This window comes from Lepisosteus oculatus, chromosome 22, assembly GCF_040954835.1.
Source record: "Lepisosteus oculatus isolate fLepOcu1 chromosome 22, fLepOcu1.hap2, whole genome shotgun sequence".
Classification (NCBI taxonomy): domain Eukaryota; kingdom Metazoa; phylum Chordata; class Actinopteri; order Semionotiformes; family Lepisosteidae; genus Lepisosteus; species Lepisosteus oculatus.
This window is the reverse complement of record NC_090717.1, coordinates 738236-759853: the sequence shown is the minus strand read 5'-3', so window position 1 is coordinate 759853 and position 21618 is coordinate 738236. Positions and strand designations below refer to the sequence as shown.

At 60.0% G+C, this 21618-nt stretch overlaps 1 protein-coding gene across 4 annotated transcripts; it reads right to left on the bottom strand.

The window, feature by feature from the left end:
• Positions 1–1508: 1508 nt before the first annotated feature.
• Positions 1509–21115, bottom strand: patz1 (POZ/BTB and AT hook containing zinc finger 1). 4 transcript variants are annotated; one of them, XM_069182049.1, is made up of 6 exons: positions 18963–21115; positions 18068–18131; positions 11184–11355; positions 5746–5952; positions 5151–5228; positions 4954–5014 (listed from the first exon to the last, which is right to left on the bottom strand). In XM_069182049.1, exons 1-5 carry the CDS (start codon positions 20168–20170, stop codon positions 5164–5166), a joined length of 1716 nt encoding a protein of 571 aa, XP_069038150.1. In that variant the 5' UTR covers positions 20171–21115; the 3' UTR covers positions 4954–5014; positions 5151–5163. The 4 variants fall into 4 exon arrangements, with proteins under 4 accessions (XP_069038147.1, XP_069038148.1, XP_069038150.1 ...); XM_069182046.1 differs by lacking the exon at positions 5151–5228 and having other exon boundaries at positions 1509–5014; XM_069182047.1 differs by lacking the exons at positions 5151–5228; positions 5746–5952 and having other exon boundaries at positions 1510–5014; positions 18963–21113.
• Between the last annotated feature and the right edge of the window lie 503 nt (positions 21116–21618).

Sequence of the window (21618 nt, the reverse complement as noted above, 5' to 3'; positions counted from 1 at the left end):
AGACACATCCCCTCTCTCCACTGGTCTAGACACACCCCCTCTCTCCACTGGTCCAGACACACCCCCTCTCTCCACTGGTCCAGACACACCCCCTCTCTCCACTGGTCTAGACACCCCCTCTCTCTCCACTGGTCCAGACACACCCCCTCTCTCTCCACTGGTCCAGACACACGCCCTCTCTCCAGTAGCCCCTCTCTCTCCACTGGTCCAGACACACCCCCTCTCTCCACTGGTCCAGACACCCCCTCTCTCTCCACTGGTCCAGACACACCCCCTCTCTCCACTGGTCTAGACACACCCCCTCTCTCCACTGGTCCAGACACATCCCCTCTCTCCACTGGTCTAGACACCCCCTCTCTCTCCACTGGTCCAGACACACCCCCTCTCTCTCCACTGGTCCAGACACACCCCCTCTCTCCACTGGTCTAGACACACCCCCTCTCTCCACTGGTCCAGACACCCCCTCTCTCTCCACTGGTCCAGACACACCCCCTCTCTCTCCACTGGTCCAGACACACCCCCTCTCTCTCCACTGGTCTAGACACACCCCCTCTCTCCACTGGTCCAGACACACCCCCTCTCTCCACTGGTCTAGACACCCCCTCTCTCTCCACTGGTCCAGACACACCCCCTCTCTCTCCACTGGTCCAGACACACGCCCTCTCTCCAGTAGCCCCTCTCTCTCCACTGGTCCAGACACACCCCCTCTCTCCACTGGTCTAGACACCCCCTCTCTCTCCACTGGTCCAGACACAACCCCTCTCTCTCCACTGGTCTAGACACACGCCCTCTCTCCAGTAGCCCCTCTCTCTCCACTGGTCCAGACACACCCTCTCTCTCTCCACTGGTCCAGACACACCCCCTCTCTCTCCACTGGTCTAGACACACCCCCTCTCTCTCCACTGGTCCAGACACACCCCCTCTCTCTCCACTGATCCAGACACACCCCCTCTCTCTCCACTGGTCCAGACACACCCCCTCTCTCCAGTAGCCCCTCTCTCAACACTGGTCCAGACACACCCCCTCTCTCTCCACTGGTCCAGACACACCCCCTCTCTCTCCACTGGTCCAGACACACCCCCTCTCTCTCCACTGGTCTAGACACACCCCCTCTCTCCACTGGTCCAGACACACCCCCTCTCTCCACTGGTCTAGACACCCCCTCTCTCTCCACTGGTCCAGACACACCCCCTCTCTCTCCACTGGTCCAGACACACGCCCTCTCTCCAGTAGCCCCTCTCTCTCCACTGGTCCAGACACACCCCCTCTCTCCACTGGTCTAGACACCCCCTCTCTCTCCACTGGTCCAGACACAACCCCTCTCTCTCCACTGGTCTAGACACACGCCCTCTCTCCAGTAGCCCCTCTCTCTCCACTGGTCCAGACACACCCCCTCTCTCCACTGGTCTAGACACCCCCTCTCTCTCCACTGGTCCAGACACACCCCCTCTCTCCACTGGTCTAGACACACCCCCTCTCTCCACTGATCCAGACACACCCCCTCTCTCCACTGGTCTAGACACCCCCTCTCTCTCCACTGGTCCAGACACAACCCCTCTCTCTCCACTGGTCTAGACACACGCCCTCTCTCCAGTAGCCCCTCTCTCTCCACTGGTCCAGACACACCCTCTCTCTCTCCACTGGTCCAGACACACCCCCTCTCTCTCCACTGGTCTAGACACACCCCCTCTCTCTCCACTGGTCCAGACACACCCCCTCTCTCTCCACTGATCCAGACACACCCCCTCTCTCTCCACTGGTCCAGACACACCCCCTCTCTCCAGTAGCCCCTCTCTCAACACTGGTCCAGACACACCCCCTCTCTCCACTGGTCCAGACACACCCCCTCTCTCCACTAGCAGACTGGAGCGGTCTGAACCCGCTCCACCCCCAGCTGCCCCGGGCCTGCGGCAGGAGCCCTGATGGCCCCAGGCTGCCACCCTTTCACTTCCGGGTTCGGTGAACCAAGAGCCCTCATCCGACCCGGCTCTCCACCGGACCTGCGCAGGGGGGCGTCACATTTCGATACCACGGCTGCCGGGACCTGAACCCCCGGCTCCGGGGCTGGAGGGGCCGGGGATATGGCCTGGTGGGAAAGGACCGGCCCCTCTCTCTCTCACACACAGGACCCGCCCCGCCCCGCCCCAGACCCACAGCTCTGACAGAGCTGAGCCCCGAGATCCCCTCTGCCGGGGACAGACCCGAATCGGAATGATTTTCCTCCGCGTGCTGCCGGCGCGCAGGGTGCGTGCGCTCGGCCACGGCGGAACCGACCGGATCCGGACAGCCCGGACCGGGCCTGCGAGACAGAACAGAACTGCGGCCAGGCCACAGCCCTACCAACCCAGGGCTCAGAGGCCCCTGTACAGCCCCGTGGCAGGAGAGAAAGATAAAGAGTTTTCTGTACAGAATACCTATATACATACTGTATAGTTCAAAAGAAATAAGTAACTTGATATCAACAGTTGCAAAACGCTATAAATTAAAAAAAAGGAATGCTCACACCTTTCCTTAGTGACTGACTAACCTGTCTAAACACAAAATAAAATGACATTATACCTGTCCTTTACATACAGACATCCGGGGAGCCCTCCCACACAGCACCACCCATGGGGGCTGCAGAAAGACCTCAGCACTCGCGCCCACACAGACCGCCCTCAAGGCAAAACCCCTAAAAACCAGATTAATCGGTGATGCTGCTTATAGGAACTACAGGCTGTACGGAGTTTAAAAGGGCCAACGACAAAATCCAGTAAATGCGTCTTATTTACAGAACCTACACTGGTTCATGGGAAACACCCTCGTGCTCGGGCCTCCACTGACACAGGCCCAGGCGGGGAGTCCCACAAGCCCTCGGATCCACTCCCGGTTTTACAGAGTCGTCTGAATCCAGGTGCACAGCAGGGCGATCCTCTCCGGATGTGACTGGGAGCTGCAGGACTCTTGCTCAGACGCCGAGACCAGGGGCTACAGATCTTGTCTGGAATCGAACAGCATGGGCTCTGGGAGTTCAGAATACCTCACCTGCTCTAAAGGCTGAATTTCTCAGATGACGTCATCATAAGGCAGTACTTCAGGTGTTCATTTGGGCTTTTAAACCTCTTATTTAGATACTGTTAATTAGACATCACAAGCACACTGCTGCTCTTCGGCAGACACGGAGCCTGGAAGCACAGGGCTTTGGGTGAGAAGATCAAATATTTGTTTTGACATGTTTCAACCTCACATGGTCTCTGCAGGTTTGCTCACAACACAGAGGAAAAGCATGAACAAAGAACGCCCATATGATCAGCACCGTCTATGGCAGGCCCTGCAGCTCACACTAAGCCCATGTACTGTCCACTGTGCTGCTGACCCTGTGGTCACTGCTCTAACACCTCCTGATGGAGCCCATGTACTGTCCACTGTGCTGCTGACCCTGTGGTCACTGCTCTAACACCTCCTGATGGAGCCCATGTCCTGTCCACTGCGCTGGACCCTGTGGTCACTGCTCTAACACGTCCTGATGGAGCCCATGTCCTGTCCACTGCGCTGGACCCTGTGGTCACTGCTCTAACGAGTCCTGATGGAGCCCATGTCCTGTGCACTGCGCTGGACTCTGGGTCACTGCTCTAACATGTCCTGATGGAGCCCATGTCCTGTCCACTGCGCTGGACCCTGTGGTCACTGCTCTAACACGTCCTGATGGAGCCCATGTCCTGTCCACTGCGCTGGACCCTGTGGTCACTGAGGATGGTGCTCAGGCAGAAGCGAGCCCCTGCAGACTCTCCTGGACCGGCTGCACCAGCAGTACAGGAGACACACATGCAGTCGCTGCAGCAGCAGCGCAGAGCAGAGCTTGATCAGGAGGTGACAACACCACTGGCTGACTGGAGCAGACCCCCGTTTCCATCTCAGCACTAGCCAGACCCTCTCAGCACTCTACACCCCAGCTTGAAACGTGTCTCAGCTCCTTCAGGGAAATGCAAATGGAAGAAGAACGCACAATGCAGACGTGAGCTCGAAAGATCACCGCCCTCGAACCGCAGACAGGGAGGACACTCAGGGGAGACAGAGCCAGTCAGCGAACAGGGCGTGGGGCAGAGCAGTCCGCCGTTAGAATGTCAGCTGACGAGGGTGCGTTACTATTACAAAAAGAACCCAAAAGAGAACACAGTTTGGGGTGCACGCTGCACGTTTCTCCCGTGTGGATAGAAAAGACGTCATCCCGGCAGTCTGGGACAGCGAGCACCCTGCAGGGCCGGAGAGCTGGACCGAGCGGATCCGATCGGTCCGGGCAGAGCAGCAGGACCGCCAGCCTCGTTCCCACCAGGCCTCCCCGATCCCGCCACAAACTGGGGTCCGAGGCGCCACTGCCGCTGCTCGACCGGACTGCTCTTCAGCCTCCCGGCGGTCTCACGCGGACCGGACCCCCTCCGCCAGCGCCGCGGAGCAGCAGGACACGGCGGGGAGGGTTCCGAACGACCGGGCTGGAGCGCAGGACCCCCCAAGTTGGACTGGGCTGGACTGCCCGGGCCCCCCTCTCCCCTCCCCCAGCCCCGGGAGGGGAATCACTTGCCCCCCAGGCCCAGTCCGCTGTGCCCCGCCTCGGGGTCCGCCAGCGACGACGCGAAGGCCGACTGCACGATCTGGAAGCCGAAGGACTCCAGGAGGGACATGTTCTGCTGCGGGGAGAAGGGGGAGCTCAGGGCGGGGGCCAGGTCGCCCAGGGGCCCCGGGGCCCCCACCAGCCCCTTCTGGGGCCCCACGTGCGCCTTCTGCATGTGCTTGCTGAGGTACGACTTGGAGCGGAAGGCGTGGCCGCACTCCGTGCAGGTGTGCTTCTTGTCGCCGTCGGGCCGGAGCTTGGGGGCGCCCCCCCCGGCCCCCGGCCCGCCCCCGCAGCCGAAGCCCAGCCCCTCCTCCTCCGCCTTGTGCTGCTTCAGGTCCCCGCCGTCCGACAGCTCTCCGAACGAGGCGTCCGAGCTCTCCTGGGAGTCCTGGTGCGGGCACTTGGTCACCTCCTCCTGGCCGTCTGGAGAGGGAGCAGACAGAGGGGGGGGGGAGGTCAGGAGCGCAGGCCCGGGGGGGGTCCCCGACACCACCCAGCACTGCCCCTCGCACCCCAGGGAGGACAGAGCCCCGTCTCCGGGCACCCCCACAACACGAACCCCTTTCCTGACGTCAGGGCGCCTCTGCTGCCCTCTGCTGGCTCAGGCCTGCCACTGCGGGCGCACCGGGGCGACGGACTGCGGATCAGGTGGCAAAGACACACAGGCGTCAAACAGAGGAGCAGGACGCTCGGGGGGGGAGGCGATGCAAGACGGACACGCGGACATCAGAGGTCACAAACGAGAGACCGCGGGCAGGCAGGATCGGGGAGATCGGGGTGTCTCTCCTGCTCCGCCACGCCTCCCACACCCTCGTCCCCGCCGGGATTCAGAAGACTCGGGACAAACCGGGAGGGACGGGGGAGCCGATGGAGGCAGCGCGAGGTTTCGGGGGGGCGGGGGGGGAGACGTGCGCACCCCCACAGCTGCACGTGGGGATGGGGAGCAGGCCTGCCGATCCCCAAACGAAACGAGCCACTCCTGGGCAGGAGAGCAGGAGAGCGGACAGAGCCGGACCGCGGCAGAACCCGACCCGAGCCGAGAGCCCGCCGCAGCTGGGACTGCGGCCCCCCCGGGCCCGTCTCCGCTCCTCCTCCTCCTCCGCCGGCCCCCAGCTCTCGCCCCCACCCCCCCGCGGCCGCTCGGACGTACTGACCTGCGCCCTGCCCCAGCAAGGCGAACCCGGGCACGCCGGCCGCCCGGCACTCCCAGAAGTACGGAGCCCCCGGCTTGGCCAGGAGCAGCTCGGGCTGCAGGCCCAGGGAGGGGGCGCAGGCGGGCAGCGCCGGCGGCGCGGGCAGGCCGCGGAGACGCCCGTCCGCCTCGGGGAGACCGACCAGCAGCCGGCGACTGGCGCACAGGTCTGCAGACATCGACACGGGAGAGAAGAAGAAACAGGGGGAAGGAGGCCGGGAAGGAGAGATAAGAACGACAACAGCAGAACATTAACTTTACACCAGGCCCGGCGCAGCCTGCGCCGCTCGGGGGGGGGCCGCCGACGCGCCGGGGAGCCCCGAGCCGCCCGGCTGGCCCCTGCGCGCGGTGACCCCGACAACATCACAGAGGCAATGGAACTTTTTCTCATTACTGCCAAGCCAGCAGACCAGTGCGCTCTCCGCTCCGCTCGCCACTGATGTAAAGTTAATGCTTCACACTGGGGTTCCCGGCCTCCTTTTGCTCCCTCTATTTTTTCTTTCGTTTTCGATCTCCCTTCTGTCTGACAGGGTTCCCAGCCCCTGACCCCTGACCCCCGACCCCCGACCCCCGACCTCCAACCCCCTACAGGTCAAACCCCCCCCCCCCCCGACAGCGAGACACAGCGCTCGGGATCACGAAACCTTGCAAAATACGCCTGAAACGACGAGCTGGGACGGGCCCAGAGTCCACTCTGACAATCGGTTCCTGCCCCCAGAACCGGGAGCTGGCCCGGGTCATTCGGGCTGCGCGCGGGCCTGCGGGCAGGTCCCGCCCCCTCGTGAAGCTGCGGCACCTCCTGGCTGGTCCACTTTCTCACCGGTCCACGTTTGAGTTCTGGACCGCTGTGTGTGATGTTCAACCGGTCTGGATCTCTGCGTGTGGCGTCCTCCTTTTCAGAACCACCAGTCCAGGCCGCTGTGTGTGGTGCTCTCCCATTCAGAACCACCGGTCTGGACTGCTGTGTGTGGTGCTCTCCCATTCAGAACCACCGGTCCGGACTGCTGTGTGTGGTGCTCTCCCATTCAGAACCACCGGTCCGGACTGCTGTGTGGGATACTCTTCCATTCAGAACCACCGGTCCGGACTGCTGTGTGGGATACTCTTCCATTCAGAATCAGCGGACTGCTGTGCAGGACAATCTCTCTTTCAGAGCCACTGGTCTGGACCGGACCGCGGAGCGGGGTGTTTGGCGCCCAGCCTCGCTTGGTCCTGGTGGGACTCTCCCCTGTTCGTCTCCTGGGACAGGGACCACCTGCTCGACGCTCCACGTGTCTCCCTGACAATGCCGGGGCTTCGCGGAGCCGCCCCGGACGAGCTGGCTGGGGTCGAGACCCGGCAGCCCGGCCTGGCCCGGCCCGCGAATACAGCGCCAGCTGCGTCACGTTTCCCAGTCCGGTGCTGCCCCTGCCCCCGAGCAGCAGCGCGAGTCACAGCGGGGTCCGTCTCCAGAGCCGGTCCCCGCCACCCAGTCAGGCCGGGGCGCCCGTTCCGCAGCGAACACACGTGTGGCTCAGCCGCCTCCAATTCAGCAAAACCAAACTGCGCGGCCGAGGCAAACCCCTAGCGTGCAGATCGCGCCAGGACGGGCCAGCTTCAGCGCTGGAGACGACCCTCCCCGCCCTGTGCAGCAGGAGAAGCATTTCCAGCAGGCAAACCGACAGCTCCGGCCGCCCAGGGGCTGGAGCAGAGAGAGGAGAAGGTCAGTGTGTTTATTTACCCCCCTGAGCTCAAACCTCCCCACCTGGTGTCTGCATCGGCCACGACTGCATGACTCTCAGCTCAGCTCTTTCTGCTGATGCACGTCACGCTTTTGCGGTTATAGGCAAAGGAACGCACAAAGTCGCCTACCGACTCCTGCTCGCGTCCACGTGCACACACACACAAACACGCACAGATACGGGCTGAGGACCCCCACATGCTACGGGAGCTGATGGAGGTGAGGAAGGCGACAGGAACAGGTACAGGCAGACAGGGCGGGACATGCTGCACAGGTGAGGGGCCGGGGCTGCGGCTCCGCCCCCCTGGCGGACGGCCGCCCCCGCTGCCCACAGCTCAGGGGCCCCCGGCGGCCCTCTCGAGGAGGACGAAGAAGCTCCAGATCGGTGGGACGCCCGAGCGTGCCGCCCGCCGTCTCCCAGCGCTCAAGCCCACCTCGCGGAACAGATCCAGGCGGTGCCCCCCCCTCCCCCCCTCTCCTTCCTGGATCTTGAAGTTCTGGGCCTCCTCCTGCGCCATCAGGACCCCAACCCCTCACACCCCCCCTTTGCTCCCACGATCTCCCAGCGAGACACCCCCACACTGCTTCCCCCCCGGAGATACTCAGAGGCTGCTGGTCTCAATGGCAATAATATTTTGAAAAAGATCCATTAAATCCAAAACACACGGACACACACGGACACACACGGACACACACGGAACAGCTTCCCCTGCCTGCGGATGGACATGCTGCACAGAGCGACGCCGGCGGCCCCGACGCCCCCAGCTGGGCGTGGGAGGAGCAGCGTGCGGGGAGGGCAGCGCCATGCGGGCAGCGACAGAGGGGCGCCCCCCCCCCCCACTAGAAGCGGGGCGATGAGGCGCGGCGGGCATGCACATGGAGCACCGGGCAGATGGGAGAGGAGGGGGGGGACAGACAACAGCAGCGGAAAGAAAGGAGGCTCCTGGTTGCAAAAGCTCTTGCAAGCAGCCACACGCCTTCTCGTGCTGGAACAGCACCGAACCCCCCCACACGGCCTCGCCCCACGTTCCAGCCCCCCAGCCCGGCGGCCGGAGGAGCGGACTGGCTTCCCCACGCGGGCCGTTGGCACACGGGGGGGGGCGACACCGAGCTTCCCGGGCTCCGGCAGTCTGCTCCGCTTGCGGCTTTACTGCGAGGAGCTGGGCTCCGGTGCAGGCGGGATAAACGTGGCATCACCATGGCGATCCAACCCGCTCCATCCTGCCTGCACCTTCCTCAGCTGGACCCTGATCGATCACCCCCCCCCCCCGCTGCCCTTTCGCTCCTTCATGGATCACTCCCGCTGCACGGAAACCCGGCCTCTCCCCAGTAAAGCCCGGAGCGGATCCGGCTGCGGGTTCGAGCCGGGCTGATGCAACGCTCTCTCTCTCTACAAGCGGCGGAGCTGAGCGGATGCACACGAGACACAGCGACGCCGCGCGGCTGCTTGCCTTCGACTGCGCACGGGCGTCCCGCGGGGAGGGCCGCGCCCCCGCCGGGCGGCTCCTCGCGGGGCTCGGGGAAGGGCTGCGGGCCGGCGGCCGCCAGCGCGGGCCCGTGGTGCGTTTTTACGTGCACCTTAAGGTAGGAGGCGGTGGAGAAACCTAGAGCAGGAGACAGCGGGAGAGCGAGATTTCACACCGCCAGCCTCCCAGAGGCCGGAGGGGCAAGAGACGGGAGAGGCAGGGAGAGGAGTCCAGGAGGGAGAGCCTGGCGCACGGAGGTGCAGGAGCAGAGGCAGGGGAGAGGACAGGGAGAGAGTCGGGACGCAAGAGGGGTGTCCGCGCCACAGCAGCCCCCTCCACGCCCCCTGGAAAACACAGACAGCACACAGCCTGCCCCACCTGAGCCAGCCCCCGTCAGCAGTGGGTCCGGCACTGTGGCCCCTGGCCCCCGGCCCCCGGCCGGCCCCAGAGTCCAAAGCTGAAACCATCCAGCTGGGAGACTCCCATCGGGCTCTGCTACAAATCAAGAGCCAGTCGCAGAGACACTGGGCTCAGGAGAAAGCAGGACACGCAGACCTCAGACCTCTATCTCTCGCGGAACCGAGGACTGAACCCCCAAATTCCTGGTTCGGACTCCCTCCGTCCAGCGCCCAGCTCTCCTGAGACACCGCCACAGCACAACTCCCACCTCACAGCTCCGGTCCCAGCTCAGGACAGTGTGGGGTTACTCTGAAGACACTCCTGCGCGCTACAGTTCCCCCTGTCCTCATCTCCCGCACCAGGCTTGAGCTGCGACTCAAGCGGGGAACAGAAATCATTCCAGAAAACAAATGAGGTCACAGGCTGGTGGGGAAGTGTGGGTGCGTGCGTGCGTGGGTGCGTGCGTGCACGTTTCCTGTGTCACAGGGAGGTGTGTGTGTGTGTGTGTGTGTGTGTGTGTTGTCGGCGGGTGTGTTTCCAGTGTCACGGGGAGGCGTGTGTGTGTTGTCAGTGGGTGTGTTTCCTGTGTCACAGGGAGGTGTGTGTGTGTTGTCAGTGGGTGTGTTTCCAGTGTCACGGGGAGGCGTGTGTGTGTTGTCAGTGGGTGTGTTTCCTGTGTCACGGGGAAGCGTGTGTGTGTTGTCAGTGGGTGTGTTTCCTGTGTCACAGGGAGATGGGTGTGTGTGTGTGTTGTCAGCTGGTGTGTTTCCAGTGTCACGGGGAGGTGTGTGTGTGTTGTCAGCTGGTGTGTCTCCTGTGTCACAGGGAGGTGTGTGTGTGTTGTCAGTGGGTGTGTTTCCTGTTTCACTGGGAGGTGTGTGTGTGTTGTCAGCTGGTGTGTCTCCTGTGTCACAGGGAGGTGTGTGTGTGTTGTCAGTGGGTGTGTTTCCTGTTTCACTGGGAGGTGTGTGTGTGTTGTCAGTGGGTGTGTTTCCTGTTTCACAGGGAGGTGTGTGTGTGTTGTCAGTGGGTGTGTTTCCTGTTTCACTGGGAGGTGTGTGTGTGTTGTCAGTGGGTGTGTTTCCTGTTTCACAGGGAGGTGTGTGTGTGTGTTGTCAGTGGGTGTGTTTCCTGTGTCACAGGGAGGTGTGTGTGTGTGTTGTCAGTGGGTGTGTTTCCTGTGTCACAGGGAGGTGTGTGTGTGTGTTGTCAGTGGGTGTGTTTCCTGTGTCACAGGGAGGTGTGTGTGTGTTGTCAGTGGGTGTGTTTCCTGTGTCACAGGGAGGTAGGTGTGTGTGTGTGTGTGTGTGTGTGTGTTGTCAGTGGGTGTGTTTCCTTTTTCACAAGGAGGTGTGTGTGTGTTGTCAGTGGGTGTGTTTCCTGTGTCACTGGGAGGTGTGTGTGTGTTGTCAGTGGGTGTGTTTCCTGTGTCACAGGGAGATGGGTGTGTGTGTGTGTTGTCAGTGGGTGTGTTTCCTGTTTCACAGGGAGGTATGTGTGTGTGTGTTGTCAGTGGGTGTGTTTCCTGTGTCACTGGGAGGTGTGTGTGTGTTGTCAGTGGGTGTGTTTCCTGTGTCACAGGGAGGTGTGTGTGTGTTGTCAGTGGGTGTGTTTCCTGTGTCACAGGGAGGTGTGTGTGTGTGTGTGTGTGTGTTGTCAGTGGGTGTGTTTCCTGTTTCACAGGGAGGTGTGTGTGTGTTGTCAGTGGGTGTGTTTCCTGTGTCACTGGGAGGTGTGTGTGTGTTGTCAGTGGGTGTGTTTCCTGTGTCACAGGGAGATGGGTGTGTGTGTGTGTGCTGTCAATGGGTGTGGTACCTTTATTACAGATGCTGCAGTAGTTGTGTGGTCCCTCGCTGTGCTTCTTCAGGTGGTCAGTCATGTACGCTGCTCGCAGGTACTTGCCACACACCTGGCAGGGGATCTTGTCCTCGTGACAGGCCAGGTGAGACCGCAGTCGGTCCCTAGTGGCGAATGAGGCATTGCAGGTCTTCGAGAGAAAGAATCAGAATAATTTGTCAAGTTCTATATTGCATTGTGTACCTGGTCTTATACCGCACACCTGAGCTATTCACACTGCTCTGTGTACCTGCTCTTATACCGCACACCTGAGCTATTCACACTGCTCTGTGTACCTGGTCTTATACTGCACACCTGAGCTATTCACACTGCTCTGTGTACCTGGTCTTATACCGCACACCTGAGCTATTCACACTGCTCTGTGTACCTGGTCTTATACCGCACACCTGAGCTATTCACACTGCTCTGTGTACCTGGTCTTATACTGCACACCTGAGCTATTCACACTGCTCTGTGTACCTGGTCTTATACTGCACATCTGAGCTATTCACACTGCTCTGTGAACCTGGTCTTATACTGTACACCTGAGCTATTCACACTGCTCTGTGTACCTGCTCTTATACCGCACACCTGAGCTATTCACACTGCTCTGTGTACCTGGTCTTATACCGCACACCTGAGCTATTCACACTGCTCTGTGTACCTGGTCTTATACCGCACACCTGAGCTATTCACACTGCTCTGTGTACCTGGTCTTATACCGCACACCTGAGCTATTCACACTGCTCTGTGAACCTGGTCTTATACCGCACACCTGAGCTATTCACACTGCTCTGTGTACCTGGTCTTATACCGCACACCTGAGCTATTCACACTGCTCTGTGTACCTGGTCTTATACCGCACACCTGACCTATTCACACTGCTCTGTGTACCTGGTCTTATACCGCACACCTGACCTATTCACACTGCTCTGTGTACCTGCTCTTATACCGCACACCTGAGCTATTCACACTGCTCTGTGAACCTGGTCTTATACCGCACACCTGAGCTATTCACACTGCTCTGTGTACCTGGTCTTATACCGCACACCTGAGCTATTCACACTGCTCTGTGTACCTGGTCTTATACCGCACACCTGAGCTATTCACACTGCTCTGTGTACCTGGTCTTATACCGCACACCTGAGCTATTCACACTGCTCTGTGTACCTGGTCTTATACCGCACACCTGAGCTATTCACACTGCTCTGTGTACCTGGTCTTATACCGCACACCTGAGCTATTCACACTGCTCTGTGAACCTGGTCTTATACCGCACACCTGAGCTATTCACACTGCTCTGTGTACCTGGTCTTATACCGCACACCTGAGCTATTCACACTGCTCTGTGAACCTGGTCTTATACCGCACACCTGAGCTATTCACACTGCTCTGTGTACCTGGTCTTATACCGCACACCTGAGCTATTCACACTGCTCTGTGTACCTGGTCTTATACCGCACACCTGAGCTATGCACACTGATCTGTGTACCTGGTCTTATACCGCACACCTGAGCTATTCACACTGATCTGTGTACCTGGTCTTATACCGCACACCTGAGCTATTCACACTGCTCTGTGTACCTGGTCTTATACCGCACACCTGAGCTATTCACACTGCTCTGTGAACCTGGTCTTATACCGCACACCTGAGCTATTCACACTGCTCTGTGTACCTGCTCTTATACCGCACACCTGAGCTATTCACACTGCTCTGTGTACCTGGTCTTATACCGCACACCTGAGCTATTCACACTGCTCTGTGTACCTGGTCTTATACCGCACACCTGAGCTATTCACACTGCTCTGTGTACCTGGTCTTATATTGCACACCTGAGCTATTCACACTGCTCTGTGTACCTGGTCTTATACTGCACACCTGAGCTATTCACACTGCTCTGTGTACCTGGTCTTATACTGCACACCTGACCTATTCACACTGCTCTGTGTACCTGGTCTTATACCGCACACCTAAGCTATTCACACTGCTCTGCGTACCTGGTCTTATACTGCACACCTGAGCTATTCACACTGCTCTGTGTACCTGGTCTTATACGCCACACGTCAGCTTTTCACACTGCACTGTGTACCTGGTCTTATACTGTACACCTGAGCTATTCACACTGCTCTGTGTACCTGCTCTTATACCGCACACCTGAGCTATTCACACTGCTCTGTGTACCTGGTCTTATACTGCACACCTGAGCTATTCACACTGCTCTGTGTACCTGGTCTTATACTATACACCTGAGCTATTCACACTGCTCTGTGTACCTGGTCTTATACCGCACACCTGAGCTATTCACACTGCTCTGTGAACCTGGTCTTATACCGCACACCTGAGCTATTCACACTGATCTGTGTACCTGGTCTTATACCACACACCTGAGCTATTCACACTGCTCTGTGTACCTGGTCTTATACCGCACACCTGAGCTATTCACACTGCTCTGTGAACCTGGTCTTATACCGCACACCTGAGCTATTCACACTGCTCTGTGTACCTGCTCTTATACCGCACACCTGAGCTATTCACACTGCTCTGTGTACCTGGTCTTATACCGCACACCTGAGCTATTCACACTGCTCTGTGTACCTGGTCTTATACTGCACACCTGAGCTATTCACACTGCTCTGTGTACCTGGTCTTATACCGCACACCTAAGCTATTCACACTGCTCTGTGTACCTGGTCTTATACTGCACACATGAGCTATTCACAGTGCTCTGTGTACCTGGTCTTATACCGCACACCTAAGCTATTCACACTGCTCTGTGAACCTGGTCTTATACCGCACACCTGAGCTATTCACACTGCTCTGTGTACCTGGTCTTATACCGCACACCTAAGCTATTCACACTGCTCTGTGTACCTGGTCTTATACTGCACACGTGAGCTATTCACAGTGCTCTGTGTACCTGGTCTTATACCGCACACCTGAGCTATTCACACTGCTCTGTGTACCTGGTCTTATACTGCACACCTGAGCTATTCACACTGATCTGTGAACCTGCTCTTATACTGCACACCTGAGCTACTCACACTGCTGTGTACCTGGTCTTATACTGCACACCTGAGCTATTCACAGTGCTCTGTGTACCTGGTCTTATACCGCACACCTAAGCTATTCACACTGCTCTGTGAACCTGGTCTTATACTGCACACCTGAGCTATTCACACTGATCTGTGTACCTGGTCTTATACTGCACACCTGAGCTATTCACACTGCTCTGTGTACCTGGTCTTATACTGTACACCTGAGCTATTCACACTGCTCTGTGTACCTGGTCTTATACTGCACACCTGAGCTATTCACACTGCTCTGTGTACCTGGTCTTATACCGCACACCTGAGCTATTCACACTGCTCTGTGTACCTGGTCTTATACTGTACACCTGAGCTATTCACACTGATCTGTGTACCTGGTCTTATACCACACACCTGAGCTATTCACACTGCTCTGTGTACCTGCTCTTATACCGCACACCTGAGCTATTCACACTGCTCTGTGTACCTGGTCTTATACTGCACACCTGAGCTATTCACACTGCTCTGTGTACCTGGTCTTATATTGCACACCTGAGCTATTCACATTGCATTGTGTCCTGACACTTATACTGCACACCAGAGCTATTCACACTGCTCTGTGTACTTGGTCTTATACTGCACACCTGAGCTATTCACACTGCTCTGTGTACCTGGTCTTATACTCCACACATGAGCTTTTCACACTGCTCTGTGTACCTGGTCTTATATTGCACACCTGAGCCATTCACATTGCATTGTGTCCTGACACTTATACTACATGTTCTGCACACCAGCTGTGAATTGCAAAGAGACAGTAAACTGAGAGCTGAGGGCACAAGGATACTTGGGAGTATTATTTGCCTTTTCTCCCTCTGTAGGGCAGGAAGTGCACTGTGCCTTTAAGGACTCTCAGTGGTACAAGCTGCCCTGCTCTAAACAGAGCGGTCACCATGGTAACTATCACATGCTGCCCTTTTATCTGCTCCGCCCTACCCCCCCCCCCCACTTCTGTCCCACTCACCCCTGCCTCCTCCTCCTCCTCCCTCACTCTCCATGTCAACACATATAACCCCTTCCTCCCAGAGCCGGAGTCTCTCCTGCGACCCCCCCACACCGCGCCAGAACGCAGGTCTTTATTCCCTCCACAAGAGCAGAAGGCTGTGGGCCACCTCACTGATCTTCAGCTGCACCAATTAATTAATTACAGCTTCCGGCAGAGGAGACTTCCTGGGGCGGATCAGCTGGAAGGATCGAGGTGTTCTAGTACAACAGTGCAGAGAACTGGTCCACAGAGCCGAAAGTCCAGCCCGGGCTTTTGTTACATCCACGCCAGGCAGGTATACAGGATCATAGGGTTTTTATATAGCGCCTTTCAAAGCAAACACCTCACACCGTCTCTCCTCCTCCTACTATAGAGATAAAGTTATAACGGAAATCTACGAACATGTTTAAAAGACTCCAATCCTTCTTCTCTGTGCTGCAGAAGATACAGGTTTACAATCCTAGCTCCCCAATGAGCAGCCGGTCGGCAGTGATGGGGCAGCATCTGCGTCAGGCCCTGCGTGACCCACAGTGCTACCGCGCTGTCCCTCCGGTTGTGTCGGACGCCACCTGCGCAGCCAGGTATGGCCGCGCGGAGCGTGTGAGCGCGCACGTGTGCCTGGAACCGGCGAGCACTGCAGCCCACCCCCCCCGGCCCCCCCCGCCAGCCGGGGTGATGTCAGCGTGTCTTAATGGACAGCCAGCGGGACACACCCACGCTGCACTGCAACTGCACTGAAATGGTTCCAGACACACAACCCTTAACCACCACTCCCCCCCCCTGCTGTAAAAGCACCTACACACACGGATACTCCACCCCCCAGCTCTGGCCTCTGCACACTACCTCCCTCCCCTGTTCCCCCTCCCCTCTCCTAGCAACATGCAGAAACTGTCCAGCCCCCACCGCCACACACACACAGTTACACCCTCCCTGCGGCTCTGACTCTGGCCTCTCCCTCCCGTCTCACCCCCCCCACAACAACAACAACAGCGTCCCTCCCCCCCACCCCTCCACCCCTCCTTTTCCTCCTGCAATCCACTCAGCCTTGGAAACCATTTTGTGTCCCTGCAGAATTACAGCGGCTCTGGGCTCACAGACCCCCCCCCCCAGCACACACAGACGCGGGCCCTCCGGCTCTGCGCGAGCTCCCCAGGACAAGTCAGCGACGGCCAGCTCGAGTTTCTGTCACAGCCAGCCTGCAGACGCGCTCTCCCTGTAACCTTGTGCTGAGCCCAGGCTCTGCAGCAGCTTGACCGGAGAGCTCGTGTGCTCAGAGTACAGCCTGTGCCTGACATGTACACTCCAGTCTAGGGCAATAAGCACTGCCTGGGGAAACTACCCCTGTACCGCGTTGAAACTGCCCCAACCGAACCAGATCCAACCCAAAGCTGGGGAGACCCAGTCTTTGTCCATCTGCACATTTGTGGGGTCCCCTCAGTTTATGACTGCACGTCTGCACAGCTGTGGGGACCCTGTGTCTGTCTGTCTGTCCGTCTACACAGCTGTGGGGACCCTGTGTCTGTCTGTCCGTCCGTCTACACAGCTGTGGGGACCCTGTGTCTGTCTGTCCGTCCGTCTACACAGCTGTGGGGACCCTGTGTCTGTCTGTCCGTCCGTCTACACAGCTGTGGGGACCCTGTGTCTGTCTGTCCGTCTACACAGCTGTGGGGACCCTGTGTCTGTCTGTCCGTCCGTCTACACAGCTGTGGGGACCCTGTGTCTGTCTGTCCATCCGTCTACACAGCTGTGGGGACCCTGTGTCTGTCTGTCCATCCGTCTACACAGCTGTGGGGACCCTGTGTCTGTCTGTCCGTCTACACAGCTGTGGGGACCCTGTGTCTGTCTGTCCGTCCGTCTACACAGCTGTGGGGACCCTGTGTCTGTCTGTCTGTCCGTCTACACAGCTGTGGGGACCCTGTGTCTGTCCGTCCATCTACACAGCTGTGGGGACCCTGTGTCTGTCCGTCCATCTACACAGCTGTGGGGACCCTGTGTCTGTCTTTCTGTCTGTCCGTCTGTCTGTGTCTGTCCACACAGCTGGGGGGCCCTGTGTCTGTCTTTCTGTCTGTCCATCTGCACAGCTGGGGGACCCTGTGTCTGTCCGTCCGTCTACACAGCTGTGGGGACCCTGTGTCTGTCCGTCCGTCTACACAGCTGTGGGGACCCTGTGTCTGTCCGTCCGTCTACACAGTTGTGGGGACCCTGTGTCTGTCTTTCTGTCTGTCCGTCTGTCTGTGTCTGTCCACACAGCTGGGGGGCCCTGTGTCTGTTTTTCTGTCTGTCCGTCTGCACAGCTGGGGGACCCTGTGTCTGTCCGTCTGCACAGCTGGGGGACCCTGTGTCTGTCCGTCCGTCCGTCTGTCTGTCTGTGTCTGTCCATCTACACAGCTGGGGGACCCTGTGTCTGTCTGTGCCTGTCCACACAGCTCTCTGGGAAAGGAGCTACATACCTGGAACTGCTACTTCCTGACTCTCTATGAGCGATTCGTAACAGCAGTATAACACATTAACAACTGAAACTCAGGTAGAGTGTTCTTTTTCACTGGATTAATTCCGCTACCTCTTTTCCTCTTTGAGAAGTTACGTCTAAAGCTGCTAAATAAAATAAAGTAAATAGAGAATATAGTTTATTATTGTATCATTATTAACGGAAGTCCTGCAGAAGCAACATTTCCAAAAGTTTCCCATTTCTAAGGAGGAGCTGCTGCAGACGCCCCTCAGACAGCGGGAGGGGGACGCGGCTCGATGACCCGCGGGAAGGAGGGCGCAGCTGGCAGGGCGTGTCCGCGCTCACCTGGCACTTGTGCGGCCTCTCAGACGTGTGCACCTGCTTGATGTGCCCGTTCAGGTGGTCCGGCCTAAACAGAGAGTCGGACACAGGAGCACAGGGTTACAGGCGCCTCCCCTCGTCCGCTGGACAGCTCCGCCGCTCTTCCCCACACCAGGCCAGGACCCCGGCCCCCCCTTCCCCAAACCGGACCTGACGCCCGGGATCCATCCCCGTTCCCCAAACCAGACCGGGACCCGGGATCCCCATTCCCCGAGTGGGCCTGGGACACAGCCGGGCGGAGACGCTCCAGGAAGGGCAAAGCAGCAACACTTCCGAAGCGAACGAGATCCGGGGGGTCCCCGTTCTGGAACTGGGGCAACGGCAGCCCTGGTTCCGAGTGGATCAGACCCCCCCCCCCCCGCTCCAGGAAAATAATCGTTGGGGTTAACTGTGCAGGGGAGGTCAGGGAGGGAACTCCGGGCCTCGCTCTTGAGAGGACCGGGCCCCTTGGCGTCACCCACACGGAACGAAGGCAGGAGCCCCACTCCGGGGCACCCCCCTCTCGCCGGCCTCGGCACAGCCAGCAGCCACCCTGACACGAGACCCAACCCGGACCCTCTCGACAGAGCGGCGCAACCCCCCGAAACCCCCAGCCCGGGTGAGAAGGGCAGGACCTTCCACCCGGCTCCCAGCTCCCAGGAACCCACCCCCCGGGCATCACTGACCGCCCGAACCACGAGCCCGCGCGGGCGCACCGGGCCGGGCCTCAGCTGCAGCAGCGGGGCTCCGTGGCGCCGCCCCTCTGGGGTGTGCAGGGGTGGACCCCTGTCCCCAGCCCGGAGGAGTCCCGCCCGGCGCTCCCCTTGCGGGGCAGGAGCCCGACGCGCCCCCCCTGCGGGGCGGCCCCCCCCGGACTCACCTGGAGAAGCCCTTGCCGCAGCTCTGGCAGACGTAGGGCTTGCCGACGGAGCCGTCGTGCGAGCGCACGTGGTAGGACATGCGGTCCTTGCGCTTGAAGCGCAGGCCGCACACGGGGCAGGCGTAGGGCTTCTCCCCGGAGTGGGACAGCTTGTGCCGGTTCAGGTGGTACACGTCCCGGAACACCTTCCCGCAGACGTCGCAGCCCACGTGGCGCCGGGTCCGCTCCCGCTTGCGGGCCGAGTCCGCCGGGCCGGCGCCGTGCAGCCCCAGCCCGTTCTCCAGCAGGCCGGCCGGGGGCGGGGCCGCCAGGCCGGGGGCGCCCCCTCCCGCCGCCCCCCCCGCCGGGGCGCCCCCGTGCTGCGCCTCGTGCTGCCGGAGCCGCGCGGCGTCCGTGAAGATCTTCCCGCACAGCCCGCAGGGGAAGATGCCCAGGTCCTTGGGCACGCCGGCGCCGCCGAAGAGCAGGGGGTCCATCGCCGGCACCTTCTTGGGGCGCCCCCGGCCCCGCTTGCCCCCCACCCCGGGCTGGGCGCCGCCCCCGCCCTGGAAGGGGTTCCCGGCCAGCTCGGGGCCGCCCACGGGCAGCCGGTCCACCGTCTGCAGGGAGGGCATGACCTGCTGGCCGCCCGCTCGGCCGCCCCCGTCCACCTCGTGCGCCGGCCCGCCGCCCCCGAACACCGAGCCGTTGGCCACCAGCCCCGCGCCGTTGGACATGTCCAGGGGGTAGCCCAGCTCGGGCCCGCCGGTCCGGAAGAGCGCCAGGTCGCCGCGGGCCGGCGGCACCAGGATCTGCACGTTGGACTGCTTGATGACCTCCTGGCAGATCTCGATCACCGAGCGCATGAGCAGGAACTTGGCGGCCGTCATGAGCTCGGGGAAGCACTCCAGCCGCACCACGATCTTGGACGTGTAGGCGAAGTCCAGGATGTCTTTGAAAACTTTGGGGCTGATCGTGTGCATCTCCAACTCCTTCGTCTCCCCGTCCCCTTCCGCCTGACAGCTGAACACCGACTCGAAGTACTCGCTGCACGCCGCCAGCACCGCTTTGTGCGCGGGGAAGCTCTCCTCGCCGACCCGCAGCAGAACGTCGCAGAAGCGGCCTCCGGTGCGGCGCTGCACGTTGAGGTTGTGGAGCATCTCGGCGCTGTGCTTGCTCACCTGATACGTGTACGACGAGCTCCACGGCTGCTCCGCTATCCTGTCCATGTTGCCTTCATTCAAGAGCGACGTATCTCGGCGCTTCGAGGGGGGAAACGCAGGAGCAGAAGTGGGAAATTTAAAAGAAAGAGAGGAGGAAAACAAACCGACCCAACTCGCGGAGAAATCCGGCGAATTTCTCTTTTTAAAAACACACGGCACACGCACCCTCCGACACCTTAGCCCTGCTCGCGTCTCTTTTGCATCTAAAAAAAAAATGTTTGCAGGGAGGAAAAAATGGCAGCCCCCCAGCTTCCTGTGAACTTTGACCTTTGTTTCGGGGGGGGCGGACCAGCCGGGAGGGGGGTAGGGGCACTCGGAAAGCGCTGTGTTTTCCGCGCACCAGCCGGGGGGGTTGAGAGAGGGGGGCGAGGCGGCGCGGGTCGGACTCTCCGGTAGCCAGCGCCTGGACACGGCCGCCGGCTCCGGGCTCGTCTCTCCCCTCCATCCCGGCCTCCGTCTCCTCCCCCCTCCCCCGCGCGATTCCCAGGCCTGTTTTTCCAGCGCGGATGCCCCCTCCCACAGAGGCAGCGCGACACACAGCTCGGAGCGCCGCCGGGATTGCGAGCTCGCAGGGATTCGGCTCCTCCGAGTGACCCGCTAGTAATAACAATAATAACAGTAATAATGATGATAATAGAGACGGGGGTGTGAAATAGTTGGCGAATAAAAGCCGTTTCTACGGTTAACGCTCTCAGCCAAATGCACCGCCGATGCAGAGAATAGAAACTGGATTTTAGGGACCAGAGGGGCTGTTGTTTTTAAAGACCCCGCTCCAGCCCGACCGCGGGGCTGCGCGCGTTTCGGACTCCACTCATCCAGATATCATAAATCCGACCCCCCTCCCGCTTTCCCCCCGTGTCAGGGGGAGTTGGGGGGTAGCAGGTCCCACAGCCGCCCACGGGGCAGCACCGACGCAGGCGGACGCGGGATCCGCAGGTGTGGGCGCTGGGGGGGGGAGGAGCGGTGCATTGTGGGGTGTGGGTGGGTGGGTGTGTGAGTGTGGGGGGGGTAACTCGTAAGTGTACATTCTAGCTTTTTACCGTTTAGCTGTCAGCCGGGGTTCTCGAGTTACAGCAGGGCAGGGAAGCCTCTGTGCTCATTAACTCTTTCGCACTTGTGTGTGTGTGTGTGTGAGCCCTGCAGACGCCACAACAGCCCCCTGCCCCAGGGGGTGTACGAGCACCCCCTGCCCCTGGGGTAAACAACAGCCCCCTACCCCTCTAGGGTGTACAAGAGCCCCCTGCCCCCTGGGGGTGTACTTGAGCCCCTCGCCCCCTGGGGCAAAAGCGATCCCCCTGCCCCCTGGGGGTGTACATGAGCCCCCTGCTCTCTGGGGCAAAAGAGAGCCCCCAGACCCCAGGAATTTACCTGCACTGGTGTGCTTGTCTACCTCTTGGGACGGGTGCCTTATATACCCCTGGGGGCAAGAAAACATTCACTAACGTTGCGGACCA

What these genes read in the sequence shown, in the direction of transcription:
- patz1 (XM_069182046.1), bottom strand. Translation starts at nt 20,170, where the DNA reads ATGGACAGGATAGCGGAGCAGCCGTGGAGCTCGTCGTACACGTATCAG. An exon ending in AGAGGCCGCACAAGTGCCAG is followed by an intron (nt 11,356 to 18,067) that starts GTGAGCGCGGAC and finishes TTTCTCTCGAAG; the next exon opens with ACCTGCAATGCCTCATTCGC. An exon ending in CTGCAGCATCTGTAATAAAG is followed by an intron (nt 5,953 to 11,183) that starts GTACCACACCCA and finishes CGATGTCTGCAG; the next exon opens with ACCTGTGCGCCAGTCGCCGG.